The sequence below is a fragment of the Nesoenas mayeri genome, assembly GCF_963082525.1.
Source record: "Nesoenas mayeri genome assembly, chromosome: 2".
Lineage (NCBI taxonomy): Eukaryota > Metazoa > Chordata > Aves > Columbiformes > Columbidae > Nesoenas > Nesoenas mayeri.
This window is the reverse complement of record NC_137543.1, coordinates 141,511,405-141,528,966: the sequence shown is the minus strand read 5'-3', so window position 1 is coordinate 141,528,966 and position 17,562 is coordinate 141,511,405. Positions and strand designations below refer to the sequence as shown.

Below are 17,562 nucleotides of genomic sequence, written 5' to 3'. Positions count from 1 at the left end.
ACATATATCTGTAGCTATCCTGAAACCAGACCGTCTGTAATGGTTCCAAGTGTTTAGATGTAAAACCGTTGGAAAAAATAAGTTTATTTATTTTAGCAGTGCTGACCCTGTCAGCTAAGTAGGCCTAGTTCTCTTTCTAATAATTTACGGTTTTATTAAGCTTTATTCATAGGAAAATGTCTAGACTTCCCACTAAATCCAAGTGAGTAATAAAGAATATCCAGTGATACTACTGTGTGTGCTATACTTAGTTTTAAGCATACCCCTTGAGAGGAAAACCAACACTTTTGTTTTTTCTTTCATCAGGCTGACTTTGATCATGCTGCAGAAGATGTAAGAAAACTGAAAACAACACCAACTGATGAAGAACTGAAGGAACTATATGGATTGTACAAACAGGCTACTATTGGAGATATTAATATTGGTATTCCTATTTCCTATATATAATTCACAATTACTCTCATATCTTGATGAAATCAAATGTTATGTAAATCTGCATGATAGTCAAAGGTATGCATTTATTTTGGCAGAATGTCCAGGAATGCTGGATTTGAAAGGCAAAGCCAAATGGGAAGCGTGGAACCTGAAAAAAGGTGTCACACCAATTAAATTTACATGATGTAGTCATGTTTAGAGGATGACAAATGAGGAAAGGTAATGACTCCTACTTTACTTTTACAGGTTTATCAAAAGAGGACGCCATGAAGGCCTATATCTCTAAAGCAAACGCATTGGTAGAAAAATATGGGATCTAGAATACTCAAAATAATTCCTAATAATAACTAACTCTGCAGTAGCTAATGAACTAAGTCTGTTGAGAAAAATGCAATACTAACTCCTTATTGTGTAGTCTGACGTAAAAATTTTTTAAGCATAAGCTGTTTGATGGTAAGGGGTATTTACGTACATACTCTATTTTTAGATTGTATCTTACTCTAAATAAATTTGAACCTAATAAATGAAGCTTTCTGTAAGAATTGTGGGTTTCTGTGAGTATTACATTCTCTTTAGCGTTTTTACAGGAGCACATAAACAGAGAAGCTCTAGAAGTATTTTTTGCAAATGAGGTTTCTTTGTTCCATAGGAAGTGAAGGGTTTGTGCAAACGCAAGATGAGAAGAGGGGAAAGATAAAACTTTTTTTTTTAGTTTTTAAGATCCAAAGCCAATGTTTAGTTTTAAAAAAAATCAGAAAAACTCCTCCTTTAGAAGGATTACAGCTAAGTTCTTGAGGAACAGAACAACTCTTATGCATAACTGCATGAAATTCTACAGAAAGAGTGACATATTATGAAGTGCTGTGGACTAATCTTACAGCTCCTGTCATTAAAATAGAGGGAAATAACTCATGGGCCAGCATTTTCTATACATTTTGTTATGTGTTTTGTCAAGAAAATTTCATTAGAGGGTTCCAGCAGATAGAAGTGACCTCCAGGAAGCTTGTAAAAAGAAATGTCTCCACTTGTTAGGTCATGCCAGGCTGAAAAAGAGATTTAAAGTGTCAGAGAAATTACAACCATTGTGGTCATTTTACATAACTATTTCAAAGTTATTATTTAATAATTATTTTAAATCCCATATCAACTATTTTGGTTAACACAATGAGATGGCTCTGTTGATCTCTTTCATTCAAGAAAGAGATAAAAGACCCCAGAAAACTCTTCATGAACTGATTTGATACAACAGGAAAATGCCTAAGAGGAAAATCATTTAAGCAAAGTACCTTTTGAATCATGTGGATTATCTTCAGACCCATTAAAGCAGGTGATATCACAAGAGAAGGGAATCTTCCTTTCTGCTGTCTCAAAACTGTGAACATAAAGAGGAGTAGTAAAAAAAAGTTACTTTCCATAAGACACTTATGTTTGAGGTTTGCTTCCACACAGGAAATAGTTTTTCTTTCTCCTCCAAAATGTAACAAACTTCAGGCATTGATTGTGCAGAACATCAGGGAAGAAATTACTGTAAGATTTCTAGCTCCTTATCCTATAGCAATTAGGTCTAAAATTTCAAAGAAAGGATGAGCAAACAATTAGGAAAAAAAGAGCTTCAACCTGCAATAAAAATTCCCACCTACAATAAACGATTATATTGTCTGCTTATATTCAAGTTCTAACATTTCAGGGCCTTATCAGTGTCAGGTTCCTATGGCCAAAATGGGTCCCACATCCAAGAGTGTCCTTATCTTTACCAGGGTAAGAAAGCATCACCACTCAGCTATGTGAGCAGTTGCATAGGATCCAGTGGGGACAGCAGGGAGGACAGAAGCAGCCGGTCGCTCTCCGGATGCCTTGAACCCAGGGATTCTTTGCTCTGGTGAGGCCAGGGCACCTTGAGTCAGGAGGCTGAATGCAGTGATCCCGATGCATGATCAGTTCAGCTTATGAGCCTCAGATAACAACAAAAGATGTGAGAATATTCCTTTTAGTGGCTCCTGACTTTGGATCCTGAGTAGAACTGTCATTCTACCATGACATTCACTGGTGTAATAGCAGCAGTGGTTGCTACAGTAAGCAGTGTTTTCATCTGGGTCTTAAATACTACAATATAAATGGAAAAGCACACAAAAGAGAAAACTATGTTTACTACTTCATAATCTTTTTAGATCAGAAACAAGAACAAATTCCAGTGAAAAAAGAAAACCTGAAATGATCAGACAAAAGTAAAACTGTACAATACAAATACAAATGTAATACAAAACCGTAAAACTTACGAAAATGTCTGAAGAACTCTAATATCTTCTTTGAAAGTATGTAGCAGATGTTTCCTAATGTCTTCATTTTGCATAAGCTCAGGAGGAGTTCCTCCTAAAAACTGTATATATGTAAGAATGTCTTCATCTTTTATATCACATATGGGTGTGCTTTTTATGTGAAGAAATTCTTCAGACTGTCAGCACAAGACAAATCAGATCAGATGTTGCATATAACATACTTCAAATAATATTTTCATTAAGAATTGTTTTAGCAAAAAAGGACAGTGATTCTCTGTGTCCAAAATAAAATGGCTGATTAGTTTTACATACACAGAAAATACTTCTTGGAAAGGGTTAGTAGACTGTTTTCTGAAAATACAGATTATGAGTGAGCCAAGCACCCTCAGGGTCTGAAACTTCCACAGACAAGTAACCATTGACTGAATTGTGTTCAAAGTTTGACTCTTACGATTGAAATACAGCTAATAACAGAATGTATTTAAGAGAAAGAAAAGCCTAGCAGTGGACACAAATCTGACTAATGAAGGACTGGAGAGACCAATCGATTATGGAAATTTGCAGGAATAATGATTGCTTCCATGAAGTACTAGCCTGTACTCAGGACTGCTAAGAAGCCCCAGAAACAGAAGAATGGAAAGAGCAAATGCTGACTGAATACAGGAGGGCTGGGGAAAAGCCACTTCACTGTTGTTTTCCTGAGAAAGATGAGCAGAACCACCAGAACCTGAAGGAACTGAGGACAGGTTAAAAAGCCAGCGAAGAAGGAGGAAGAAAAGAAAGAAATGCACAAATGTACTGAGGGCTGGTGCAGGAGGTTTATGAAAGCTTAGTTTAGACTGTTCACATGAGACAGAGTAGGGAGTGGCACTTTCTATTTTGTTTTGATTACATTTTAGTAAAAAGCCAAAGGCCATAGTAAATAATACAGTATTCAAAAATGGTGGCATTAGCTTAAGAAGACTGTTCTCCCTGAGCTAAGGTTAATGCTTGTTTTATATCAAAGCAACTCTGCATACTGTATTGTAAAATGTTATTTTTGCTCTTGGTAGCTAACATACTGTTGTGGTTTGTACTGTTAGTGATGCTGTAACTTACATTTGGGGCATGTCCCGCTGATACAAAAAGATGGATCGGCTCTAGTCCGTACTTTTCTTTCAAGTGTAGTGCAACTGCAAAACTAATGTAAGATCCAAAACTGTAGCAAAAAGAGAAATTAAAGCAAAGTAAGATAAAACATATGTAAAAACTGGAACATTTAAGCATTATTTGAATTTCAGCACTAACTGGCTATCTTGAACAGTTACTGAAACCATATATGACAAATAAATTATAGTGATATTTGTTAATAGACATGAAATGTATTCCTATACAGTCTAGTATTACAAGTCAGACCCTTTTGCAGTAAGAACAGTTATTTCGAATACTTGGGACTAAGTGATCTTCAAAATCCGTATGTTTTACAAATGGTTCACCCCCTGCATTCACGGAGAGTAAGCACTGACACAAATATTAAGAGTAAATAGAACTATAATGCATCATTGCTAGAAGAAAATAAATCACACCACTGTCATTCTTAGAGGATATTGTGCTTGACCTAACAAATAACCAGAGTGTTTGAGATCAACAGCGTGTTTTAGGACGACTTGAATGAAGACCTTTGCAGAAGTGTATTTTCCTAAAGTTTTTCAGATAAAGGCAAGTAACTATCTACTCCTAGTGTTCAAATACAAAACTCCTTCACCAAGGTATCTAAAAATGTATATATTTTTACCTGTGACCAAAAAATGCAAATGGTTTTTCCTGCAATTCTTTTAACAAAACACTTGTAACTTCATTAACTATGGCTGTCATGTCTTTTGGAAAAGGCTCCTTAAGACGAGATTCTCTTCCAGGAAGCCTTACACAGAACACTGCAGAAGAGGTAGAAGAAGGGAGGGAAAAGAATTACAGCTATTTCAAATAGAAATAGTAAAATCATGTTAAGTTTTTAAATCTGTTCTGCAGAATATCTAGATTATTTAAATTAACCTTTCTCACAGTTTATACAGTGTATTTGCTGTTGCTACTGCTGTCTTTTAATTCTGTGAGAGATTAGGTCTCTGTCCCTTCCTTCACTCACAAATGATGCGTCTCCCGTTGATCTGTTAGATAAATGCCTTGGGTCAGAAATCCACAAGGTCCTGCTCTCAGCTGAGGTTTCAAAGCAACTTTATCATTATTAATATTACTAACGAATAACCACAATTAATTAATTTCAACAACAATAAGTTTGAGGGTTGAGTAAAATACATCCTTTCAATGGCAGCATTAGAAAGATAAACTATATTAGAATCATACAGTCCTTGTTCTTTGCAGGCTCTTGAGCACTGCACGTAGTAAAATGTGGAATCATAGTATAAATGGATGGCAGTTTATATGTACATGGAAGGACATATTGCATGCTTTTATTCCTTTCAAATCTGGGGATTTCCCTCCCACTGTTTAGAGACAGGAATAAATAGAAAACAAAAAAAAAGTTGATTTTCTAAAATCTTCTTGACATCACACATACTGCCAAACTCATATGGAAGTAATGGGGTCAGACATGAAGTATTTTAGAAGAGGTAGAATAAACCACTACCTGATACCATAGACAGCTGTACAGAAATGTTTGCATCTTCTATACTTCCAATCTGCACAAAACATCTTTGAAAGAGCATGCTACACCACGATTTTATTAATCCGTGCCTGCAGTTGCTCCTAGTCCATCTCCTTAGTAACTTTGCTGGAAGCAGTTCCAGTGGACAAAAGTGGTTTTTTTTAATTTAAAACGTCAAGGAAAATTTGATGTGACTTGTGCAAGTTTTTACAGAAGGCATACAAGCATTTAGAGGACTTGTACAATCGCAGTAGTAATGCTGTCTATAAATGCTAGATTATTTTTCTTATTTGTGGAAGGCCTGGAAAATGGCCTTAGTTCCTCTTCACACAGCAACAGGTCTTTTTAGTGCTGATGTAGCCTGATAGCATTGAGAATTACTTCACACTTTAACTAAATGTAATTTCACTGTTATAAATCCATAGTTTAAACTTCGGTTTTGATAGGAGCGCAAAACCATGCAAACACTCTGGATAACAGAAATTCATTCTGTGCAGTCTCTCAACATTAAAAATAGTTCTCAGATCTTCACTGTTAACCTTGCTGATTACTTTTTTATCATATTAATAATATGCCAGTGTATTGCTGTTTCTGAATCATACCAATAATTTCTGAAACAGTCAGGCGTACCGCAGTCTTGTGAAATTTAGCTCTCAGAATGTAACTTTTTAACCCAGCCAAATATAATTTGGTCTAAGGTAGTACAGAAACTTAGTAAACTCAGCATGCTAACGGGAATGCTAATTTCTAATGGAATTCCTTTCTGGGTAAGACTCCTTGGAAAAAGACTGAAGTGCTTTCAAGACCATTATATTTCATTCAAAAAAGGTGGCTACCGTGTATTTCAGACTTGCTTAACTTCTCCTTTAACTACACAAATGACTAACCTTCAGTTGAGCTGCTGAAGAGTTTGCCCCATCGAGCAAGTTGAGAAGTTCCACTCCCAGCCCACGGAAAGCAAATCAACCTACAGAGAGCATTTGGCCTTTTGTATGGACAAGCAACCAGTTTCTCCATTTCTAAAAACAAACAAACAACAAGAAAAAACAAGAAAACCAAATGTCATTCTAGAACAAGACTCTTAAGCTATAGGAAAATCAGAGTGAATGAAGTTTAATTTGAAACAATGGGCCGCAATATTTTCTGTCATCAGAACTGCTTATGGCACAACAATCTGTTAGATATCTTCATGCAACAGTGGAAACCAGTTCTGGTTTTATAAATGTTGATGAAATTGTATTGGGCAACACCCCTAGTTAATATTTTTTCCTATTCAAATCACTGTGCACAAAGAATGTAACAAGCAGCAGAACAAAATCGATATAGGATTTCAAGATGACCATTTAAAAACACTGGTTTTTAGAACATACACAAAAATATAAGGTACATCTAAAGACCTAGAAGACATAAGGACCACCTGGTTCAATATTCTCTCTAATGCAGTGGTAAAATGGATGTTAAGGGAACTGGATGCAGTTTCTTTATATATAGGAAACACCTATGAATTTATCTTTCATGTATTTATCCAGTCTCTCCTTCAATTCCTATGAACAGGTGCCATCTACAACATCCTCTTTCAATGAGTTGCACAGCCCTACTGTTGGTTGCATAAAGAATAAGCTCCTTTTTTGTTTTTAATCCAACTCCTGCAGCTTCATTTCATGGCCACAGAGCAGTACTGCAGAGAAAGTGAATAGTGCATCTCTCAGGATTTGCCCCAGGGCATTTCTGAGATCTTCTGTCATACTGCCTGGCTGCAGTCAGCCTTTTCCTGAATGAAAAGCCTTGGCTTGCTTTGGTATCCCTCCTAGGGCGCTGCTTCCATACTCATGACCAGCATCACTGCGCATCTCTGGACTTTTCCTGATTTTGTTATATTCTTTTTAAGACAGTAGAGTAACCACAACCACATTCAGCTTTATTACAGCAACATTAATATTTTTTTTTACTCACTGACAGATGAAACAGCTAAAGCAAAATTTATAACTACTCCTTCCTTCTCGCTGTGCAGGAAAAATAGCATTGAAGATGACAACTCTGTTGTCTCTAGCATCAGATACTGTCTTTACTATTTGAAGAAAAAAGCAAGTTTCAGCCATTTTTATTCTTCTTTCCTGATTTTCATGTCCTTTATTCCTGCTTATCAGGTTTGTGGACATAAGCACTGAGGTGACACCCTGCTACTGCTTGTGTGCTGGCAAAAGAACCTGGGAACACCATGTGCAACAGAAATACCTGGTAAAGATAAATTAATTAGAAGCAACAGTGATACAGAATTTTTAAATAAAATGTTTTCTGCAACCGTTACAATAAACTCACATGTTCTTGTTCAAAAGACTGAAAAATAGCAACTAAGGGATAACAAGCAGCAAAATTCTATTTCCAAAATGCTGCAAAACATTATGCATATTATTTCCTTCTTTGAATATAGCTCAGTATATGCAAGGGCTGATTCATCACAAAATACATCTACATGCCTCCATGCAGTCTTTTTCACCTGCACAAAAAGTTTGAGAAATGCAACCAGATGAGAACAGGCAGCAATTCAAACCCATTTTAAAAATACATAACGAAGTAAGACAGAAGAAAATCCACACAAATGTTGCTGTGGCAATTTCTTGATTTTCACATATATTTAAACTGGAAAGTTTGTCAACATTTGTTAAGAATAATCTCAAAGAAACTATAAGAAGAGCAAGCCAAAAAAAACTTGTATCAAAAATCACTGGGTAGACACTGTGAGCTAAAAATAGCTGAAGAATAGTGGAACCAATTCTGCAGAGAACATAATTCCTCTGGTAGATTCATTTAGCTTCAGTACCATTAATCCCATTTAGACAGTCACTTCTTCCACAAAAAGACACAAAACCTCAAACATTTCTGAAGCCAACATTTTAACTTGACAGTCAAATAAGAAAAGAAAAATCTCTCTCAAACTGATTCCAAAGGGGAGAGAAAAATTTCAAGCATGATGAAGAAGGACATGTAGTTGAAGTCCCTAAACTATTTAAAGATACATTACCAGTCGTTGAGAATCTTTCACATTTTCTACTCATACAGGCTTATTCCATCACCATCCACCCAGCTGATTTTAGCTGCAAATACTTGAATAGGTAGGAAAAACCACCAGTGCCTGGAAAAGACAGCCCTAGGATGGATCCACTTCCCAGCGCTGCACAGAAAGAAGCAGGAACCAGGATTTCTACGTACCAGCAGCAATGGGAGCAGAGGCAGCCTGGCAGGAGAGGAGGGATGTGCACCCAGGTGCCACAGCCACTGCTTTAAGTCTTCTCCAGGATCAAGGGGAGGAGCCCACACCCTGGAAAAGAGGCAGGGCCTGAGGCATCAGGGGCTTGGCCTGACACAGAGTGTTGGAAGCAAGATATGGGAAGCGCAGGGACAGATCGGTCCCAGAGACTGACAAAGCACAGTTCAACATGCCCATGATGGTGCTGAAGTTATACCAGTTTCAATATGGAGCCCCACACCTCGCTGAAGAAAAAGCCTGCATAAAGTAAACAAGAAAAGACAGCCTTTTGTAAGAACTGTATTCAAAAGTACAGTGCCCACACCTCTGCTGGACAGTTTTGTAGGGGCCTGAAAATGTTAACGTAGAAGAATATTGCCTGATTTGAATAAGACACTGCATTTGGTTAGTGGGCCAGTTATAATTTCTACAAGCTGGAAGACATAGCTTTGTGTGAATGACTTCTATTATCTCCTATGTTGTACCCCTGGGGACCAGATGCTATCAGCAACCTAAAACCACCAGTATGTTTTGTAATTGCATTTGTAGTACTAGGAATACTGGCTTGTTGTTGTTGTTGTTACTCTATCAAAATATCAGTAGTGATAACAAAAACATGCAAAAGTAGTGGCCGAAACTAATGAATCTGAGTGCTCAAATGGCTTCCGATGCTTAACTTGAGACACACAAGCTAGACTACTTTGTGGGTTTCACATTATTCTTCATTTCTAGGAAACTGAAAAATCTGTGGCAGTAAGAGAAAAGCCTGCCTGTTGACTTAGCCCTTCAGTAAGCAGTTTCTGAAATGAGGTCTGCAGTTTTCTACTCCCTGCTGATTTCTGCTTGCCTGGGGAACCCTAAATTAACGTGACAAACAAGCCAAAATTCCAGTGTTGCTCAGGTTCCACTGCTTCTCAAATGTCAGTATTTCTCCCTTATCCCGCCTCTTCTGACTGCAGCAGTTTCCATGGAAAAGCGTGGGCTCCACAGTAAACGCTGGTCCTGGGCCCTGCAGCTGCCACTTCCAAATGGCAAAAGTGGAAAGTGTTGCTAAGGCTTCTTTCACAGGACTTTTCTGTTGTAATTATTGTGAAGTAAGATGAGGCACACCTATGTTTGGAAGGTGCACAATTTAAAGTAGCTTATATGTGCTAGTCCTGATCTGTGCTGTCATGCCCAGTACTGCTTCTCCATATGATGTATGTTCTATAAGAGGTATTTGATGATAAGGTACAACTTATAATAAAGTACCTAATATGCTTTATTTATTCCTACCTCAAACTGTGCCAACTGTAAAATCCGACACCCAGCGTTAATGTTATGAAAGCCAGCTGTTATAAATGTCAGGTCAACCAATAATGTTCCTAAAAGTAATAAAATACTACTGGAAACTATTATTTCCTAACTAAGGCTGAAAATAAAATAGGTTAAGATTTTGAAAGTATAGCATTAATCATATAGCATGATCGTTCCCTAAAAATAATAAAATTATAAATTGTATGTATTGGTTGGTTTTGCTTGCCTTCTAAATTTTTTCTCAGTATCCAAAGACTATAAATTTATTTGTTTTCATATGAAAATTATTATTTTCACAAATTAACCAGTTCCATGAGGTGTCAGTCTCAACAAAATTATGTTTGCCATTTCCAGGGCTGAAGGTAAAAGAAGACTTTACAGAGCCAGCTTTGCCAACTCAGCACTAGCACAGAACAGAATAGACTAGACTATGAAGTTGGAAGGGACCTATTAACACAATGATCATCTAAGTCCAACTGCCCCACCTATTTAGGGCTGATCAAAAGTTGAAATGTTGTTAAGGGCATTGTCCAAATGCCTCTTAAACACCAACAGCCTTGGGGCATCGACCACCTCCCTAGGGAGCCTGTTCCAGTGTTTGAACACCCTTTCAGTAAACACTTCCTTATGTCCAGTCTAAACCTCCCATGGCACAGCTTTGAACCGTTCCCTCATGTATCACTGGATCCCAGGGAGAAGAGCTCAGCATTTCACTCCCCACCTCCCCTTCTCAGGAGGCTGTCGAGAGCCATAAGGTTGCCCCTCAGCCTCCTTTTCTCCAAACTAGACAAGCCCAAAGTGCTCAGCCGCTTCTCACAGGACATTCCTGCCAGCCCTGTCATGTTTCTTGCCCTCCTCTGGACACATTCAAGGACCTTCACGCCCTTCTCAAATTGTGGGGCCCAGAAGTACACACAGTACCTGAGGTGAGGCCTCACCAGCACTGAACACAGCAGGACACTCACCTTTTTTGACTGTCTGGTGACGCTGTGTTTGATGCCCCCCAGGATGGGGTTTGCCCCCTTGGCTGCCAGGGCTCACACTGCTGACGCACACTGAGCTGCTGCCACCCAACACCCCCATGTCCCTTTCTGCACGTCTGCTCTCCAGACACTCCTCTCCCAATTTATACTTATGCCCAGCGTTACTCCATCCTAAATGCAGAATCCAGTATTTGGACTTGTTAAATTTCATCCCATTAATCATATCCCAAAGTTCTAATCTATCTAGATCCCTCTGCAAGGCCTCCCATTCCTAAAGAGAGTCAGCAGCACCTTCCAGTTTGGTACCATCAGCAAACTTGCTAATGGTGCATTCAACTCCTGCATCCAGATCGTTGATAAATATATTGACCAGAACTGAACCTAGAACTGAACCCTGAGGAGCACCGCTGGTGACTGGTCACCAGCCAGATGTAGCCTCATTCACTACAACCCTTTGAGCTCTGTTTTTCAGCCAGTTCTTCACCCAGCACACCATGAACCTGCTCATCCCACAGCTGGACAATTTATCCAGAAGGATGCTATGCAGGACAGTATCAAAAGCTTTACTAAAATCCAGAAAAACTATATTCAATGTCTTCCCTTGGCCCATGAGGCGGGTGACCTTATGACAGGAGATCAAATTAGTTAAACAAGGCTTTCCCTTTCTGAACCCATGTTGACCGTGCCTGACAGTTGCATTATTCTTTAAATGCCTTTCCATAATACTCAGTACAATCTTCTCCATAATTTTTCCAGGAACTGACGTTAGACTAACAGGTCTGTAGTTCCTGGGTCTTCCCTTGCACTGTTTTGGTAAATTGGAATAACCTAGGCTAGCTTCCAGCCAGCAGGGACCTCGCCAGACTCCCAAGACCTTTGGTAGATGATCGAGAGCGGTCTTGCCGTAACATGTGCTAGCTCCCTCAGTACTGTGGGGTGAATCCCACCAGGCCCCAAGGACTTGTGAACATTCAGCTGAAACAGCTGGTCCCTTACAATTCCAGTATCCACAAATAGAAAGTCACTGTTCCCACAGTCGCAGTCCTCTGACTCAGGATGAGACAGCCCAGTATCTATCAGTATTATTAAAGACCAAGGCAAAAAATAATTGAATGCCTCTGCATTTTCTTCATCCCTACTAGATGAGCATCTTCAACATCCTCTTGCTATTAACATGTTTTAAAAAGGCTTTCTTGTTATCTGAAGCACCACTGGCCAGTTTCAACCCTAATTGAGCTTTGGCCTTTCATGTTTTCTCCCTGAATATATGAACCACAGCTCTATAATATTCCTGCAAAACCTGACCTCGCTTTCAGAAATCATACAATTTCTTTTTCTCTTGAGCTCCATGAGAAGTTCTCTGTTCAGCCAAGCTGGTCTTCTGTCTCACTTGCGTGACTTAACACACAGTGGAATTGCCTCCTCCTTTGCTTCTGAAAGGTGCTTCTTGAAAACTGATTAACACTCGTGGACTCCTAAGTCCACAAAAGCAGATTCCAAGGGTACTCTGCTAAATATAATAGCTCCCTGAATATCTTAAAGTTTGCTCTCCTGAAGTCCAGGGTAGAAACTCTGCTGTCCTTTTTTCTTTTTACACTGAAAATTTTAAAATCAACCATTTCATGACCACTGTGGCCAAGATAGCCACCTACCATCACATCCCCCACGAGTTCTTCTCTATTCACAAACAGCATGTCTAGGAGGGCATCTTTCCTAGTTGGCCTACTGAGTACTTGTGTCAAGAAGTTATCTCCTACAGACTTCAAGAATTTCTGAGACCTGCTCATCATGGCAGTATGACACTCCCAGTTATCTCTGGGAAGTTGAAGTCTGCCATAAGGACGAGAGCTACTGATCCAGAAATTTCTCCTGATTGCCTGTAGAATAACTTGTTGGTGCTTACCTCCTGTCTGGGCAATCAGTAGTAGACACCCAGTACAACATCTCCTTTGTTTTTCATCCCCCTAATCCTCTCAACCACATCATCGCTAACTCTAAGGGCTGTGCAATCAAACCTCTCTCTTACATACAACACCTCCACCTCATTTTCCCTGCCTATCCCTCCTGAACAGCTTGTAACCCTCCATTCCAGCACTCCAGTTGTGGGACTCATTCCACCAAATCTTGCTAATACCAATGATATTGTAGCTCTGGGAGCTGAGCAACACTTTCAGTTCATCTTGTTTGTTTTTCATACTGTGTGCGTTGGTGTACAAACATTTCAGATATGCCCTTGAGCCATCCATGCTCCCTGAAGCAGTGTAAATTGTCACCTTCAGGCAATGACATGCCAACCCTTGGCTTACCTGCTGCAATCCTGTTGGTATCTCCTTTCCTGCATTGATTCTAGTTTAAACCTCTCTCAATCAGTCCCTCCTGCTTACACCCAAAGATGTGTTTTCCCATCAGGACAGGTGGATCTCATCAGGCACCAGAATACCTTGTCTCTTGAAGGCTCTTCCATGGTTTAAAAACCTGAAGTTTTGGCAGAGGCACCAACCCTGAAGCCAGGTACTGATATCCTGGGGTCACCTGTTTGTTCCAAAGTCTTCCTCCATTACTGGGAGGGCTGAAGCAAACACTACCTGTGCTTCTATATTTTTTAGCGTTCTTGATAGGCCTCAGACTCTTTGACATGACATCATTTCTACCTATGTGAAAGAGCAGGAATGGACAGTAGTCTGAAGGTTGTACTAGGCTCTTCAGTCTTATGGTGACATCCCTAATTCAGACCTCAGGGAGGCAGCAAACTTCCCTGAAAAGAGGGTCCAGTCTGCAAACAGGTCATTCCATTCCACACAGGGGGGAATCACCAATGACCATAACTCACCATTGTTTCTTCTTGGCACTGATCTTAATGAAGGTTTTGTTGTGAGGGGTTGGTCTCTCTGACCTTGGCAAGAACATTTGCACAGGTTCCTCCTCTATCTCATTATGCTCTTCATCTATCAGACTCAAGGCCTCGTACCTGTTCTGTAAGGTCTCTCAGAGGGTAACTTAGAGCGTAAGGACGGGTTTCTCTTACCACTCAGTGCTGTAACCTTTTTCCACCTCTCCTTATCCCTTGTGTTGCTGCCTTTCTCCTGGCACAAAACAGATCCAGGACCTGCCTTCGTAGTGGCCGTGCTGAGTTGGCTTCCATGCATCACAGATGGCAGAGTGTGGCTCCACTGAAAACCACCCTCTAAGACTCTCAAATACTCCTCAGAAGTTCCTTATCCTTAGAGATTTCTTAGCTGCTGCTTTATGGCAATTTTCAGTCTCTTTTGGACCACAAAACTAATACAAGTGGACCTAATGGTAAGTCAAAAAATACCTGCATTCTCAAAAAACTGAAACTTATTTACTACCAATTGATGGTAAATGACAACATCTACTATTCTGTATAAGCAGTGTGCATTCTGCAGGTCATAGCAACTGAAATGCATGAAGTAACCTGTCACTTCTAGCAATCTGCAAGAATAAAAGTGGGTAAAACACTTAAAGGATGACTAGTAAGCGTGATTCTTTCAGAAATGATAGTGAAATAGTGCAGGAGTAATCTTTTTATCCAGTAGATATTAGTACTGGAAACCCACCAATGTAATTCTTGTTTAACAACAGAAACATTGCTGGGGCAGTTGTAACTCACTAGCAGTAGTTTAAGGTGACTCATTTTGAGCAGTAAAGTAAGCATACACAGATCCCTGAATTAAGGCAACAAAGCAACATGTGTTCCTCAGTTGTACACAACAGATTTAAAGAACTAAATTGTGTATGTTGCTCAATAAAGGTTGACTTTAAATACTGACAGTTGTGAAATACATTGGATTGTATGTATTGTGTAATTTGTTTACTCTTCCAACAGTCATTATTCATTGTCAATAATTATTTATTATTTTAACAAATCTGCCTCATTTTTAGCACATTTACTGCAATTATACTTCATTTCCTCATCACTCAACTTCAAAGGATAAAAATAAGGATACACTTAGATCTTTCTCTTAAAAAATCACCCTTAGCTGCTTATATGGAGAGGCATGCAATTAAGCAGTTCTCATACCATCCAAAAGAAAGCAGTAGTAAGCCTTCCCTTTAGGGCAGTCTTGAGACAGAGACAGTCTTAAATGAATCAAAACCAGCATGCATCCCAATTTATTATTAATCTTAACTATGGCCTCAGAAAATTACACACAAGTAATAAAATAGGAATCATGCAGCTGAAACATAGAGGGAAAAGCAGAATTTGCAGAAGGGAAGACTTTAGAGATGCATTAGCAGAACCTCCTGGAGAGATTTGGAAAGATGAGTGACACCTGAAAGAGTATTGAAGAGATCTCACCTGGAATTCTGCCCATAGCACTGGTCAGCCTCTTCAAGAAAAGTGAATTCAAACCAGATCTGGTGCACGATGTGGCTAGAAAAGAGTTTATAAAGATAACACATTACCTTCTACAAACAGAGTGGAAGACATGGATGGGGAAGTGAGGACGTTCCAAGTAATGGTTACAGCTTGTCCATGCACTAACTATGGCTATAAATAAGATATTTTTTTTTAACCACTGGATCCATCAGATTCTGCAACAGCTTTCCAGAAAAGCTACCTGCTTTAAGATGGAAATTCGGGTTATTAAAATGGTTATAGAACATGCATGTGACAATGGCTTGGTGAACACTTTCAGCACCATGCGCCTATTAGCTTGATGCAGGAATGAGTCTGTACATGAGTGAAGACAGCCAGCTAGTTTCAATGCCATAAGACAGTTCTGCTAACAGAGAACCCATTTAGTCTAACAAATAGAGAGTTCTTTTTCTTATTGTACTTAATACATAGTGCTAAGGTCTGCTGAGCAAGGAAGAAAATAAAATTTTTGAGTACTCAGGGAAAAGCCTGGAGGCAGCAAAATCCAGTAGAAAAGATGACTTTCCAGTCTTGAAAAAAGAAATAAATCATGGAAGTCACATAAAAATGGCCAGTCTGTATACATGGCTGGCCACGGAAAACGAAAGAAAACTAAATGGACATTTTTCTTGCTGTCTCAGTAGGAGAGGAACATGTGTTGACCTATCATTATCTGAAGCATCCTAGTAACTGTCACTGGTATAACCAAAAAAACCCACTTCTGAGATAGAACAAAACTTCACCAATACCAGTTTGGCCCTGTCCCTGCCCTGTCAGCTGCAGATACAGAAAGATACCGTGGCAGGATCCCAGCTGCCTAGAGGAGCCCTTCCTGCACTTGCTCCCTGCAGCAAACACCCAAACCAGGGAAATTGTGTCCAAGTTCCAAAAGCCAGATTTTCTAAGAACCTAAATTAGAACAATGAACATTTAAATAGAGAAATGTGGGCAGGAAACAGGCTTTCTCATACTACCAGCCTCTCAGCCCACATTGCAGTTTTGAAACTTCTCCCTAAGGCTCCTCAGGTGCTCCCTTCCTGGGCACAACCTTGTGGCCCTCCACAGAAGTCTCCACCTGATCTAGAGTGCAGCAGCCTTAGCAATGCAAACTGCTGGCCAACCACAGCCTCCTATGGGAACACGGTGAGGCACACAAAATGATAAACAAAAAACCCCATATACTGTCATCTCAGATGCATCACACAGATTAGAAACCCAGTTTTGGTCTCAAATTTTGGAGACTCATTTATAGCTTTGGGATAAAGCTCACCCTACAGAAATGCTTTCAACTAGGAATGTTCAAGGAAGGGATCCAAATATCAATTCCTACTATTGTAGAACAAGAGCCACAACCAGACTGTAACACTTCCAGGCAGCAATATCAGATAAGAGAAAAGTTATCGGGTGCTATAATAAGCTAGTGAGACAATGCAAACTGTCAACAAGAATGCTGTAGAATAAGAAAATGAATTTGTTGGTCCTTAGATGCTCTGCACCCTGTAAGTAAAAGGAAACTGTAGGAATTTTTTGAGTTCAACAACCACCACAGGTGTTCTCAGCACAGAAGAGAGGTGGAATTGCCACTATGGACCCCATCCAGCAGTAAAACTACGAGTATTGTGAGGATAGCCAGATGTGAAGGAACAGTCTATTGCACTTCCTAAGAAGTAAGAGATAAACGGCTTGTTAAAGGCAGGATTTTGTTTAAGAGGACAAAGCAATGATAGCACTAGATAAAAGAAGAAGCCAAAATCAATAGATGCATGCGTCACACTTAGGGGAATAGGTGAACTAAGGCACGTATCACCTGACCAGGAACAGATGCAGAGCTGACCATGCAGATTGAGAAGCAGGAGTGTCTGGACACTTTGTGCACAGCTGTATCGACAAATTCTGCAGGGTAACAGATTATTACACAGCAGTTAACTTGCAGAAACTATACAGTCTTCACCAACAGAAACAGTGATAACATGAGACAGTGGTCAGTGATCCCTTCTTCCTCTGCACATCTATGAAGTATGAAGAGTCACACAGCTGCCAGCACTTAACCACTGAGAGTGAACAGCGGTGCTAATTTGACTATATATTTGACTATAAACTACCACTTGATCCTTCAGAAATCAGCAATACTTGATGTGAGCCAAGTAAAATACTGCCAGAGATTGAATCACAGAAAAGATAGAAATAGCTATTGAAAAACATGAAGGAACTCTTCTCAGTAAGCAAGGAATGTTGTTAGGGTTCCGAGAGACACAAAGCCCACAACTCCAGGGACACGGGGGTACAAATGCCTGCCAAGGGGA

The 17,562-nt window shown here is 39.5% G+C and overlaps 1 protein-coding gene across 1 annotated transcript; it reads right to left on the bottom strand.

Annotated features, from left to right (window-relative positions):
* Positions 1 to 1,344: 1,344 nt before the first annotated feature.
* On the bottom strand, positions 1,345 to 15,251 carry OLAH (oleoyl-ACP hydrolase; the record flags this gene model as incomplete). Its single annotated transcript, XM_080364214.1, is given in 9 exon segments — positions 1,345 to 1,478; positions 1,722 to 1,807; positions 2,712 to 2,887; positions 3,810 to 3,909; positions 4,486 to 4,624; positions 6,240 to 6,371; positions 8,458 to 8,473; positions 8,475 to 8,524; positions 15,200 to 15,251. Coding segments are annotated over 9 exon segments (849 nt in total). The 5' UTR covers positions 15,216 to 15,251.
* Between the last annotated feature and the right edge of the window lie 2,311 nt (positions 15,252 to 17,562).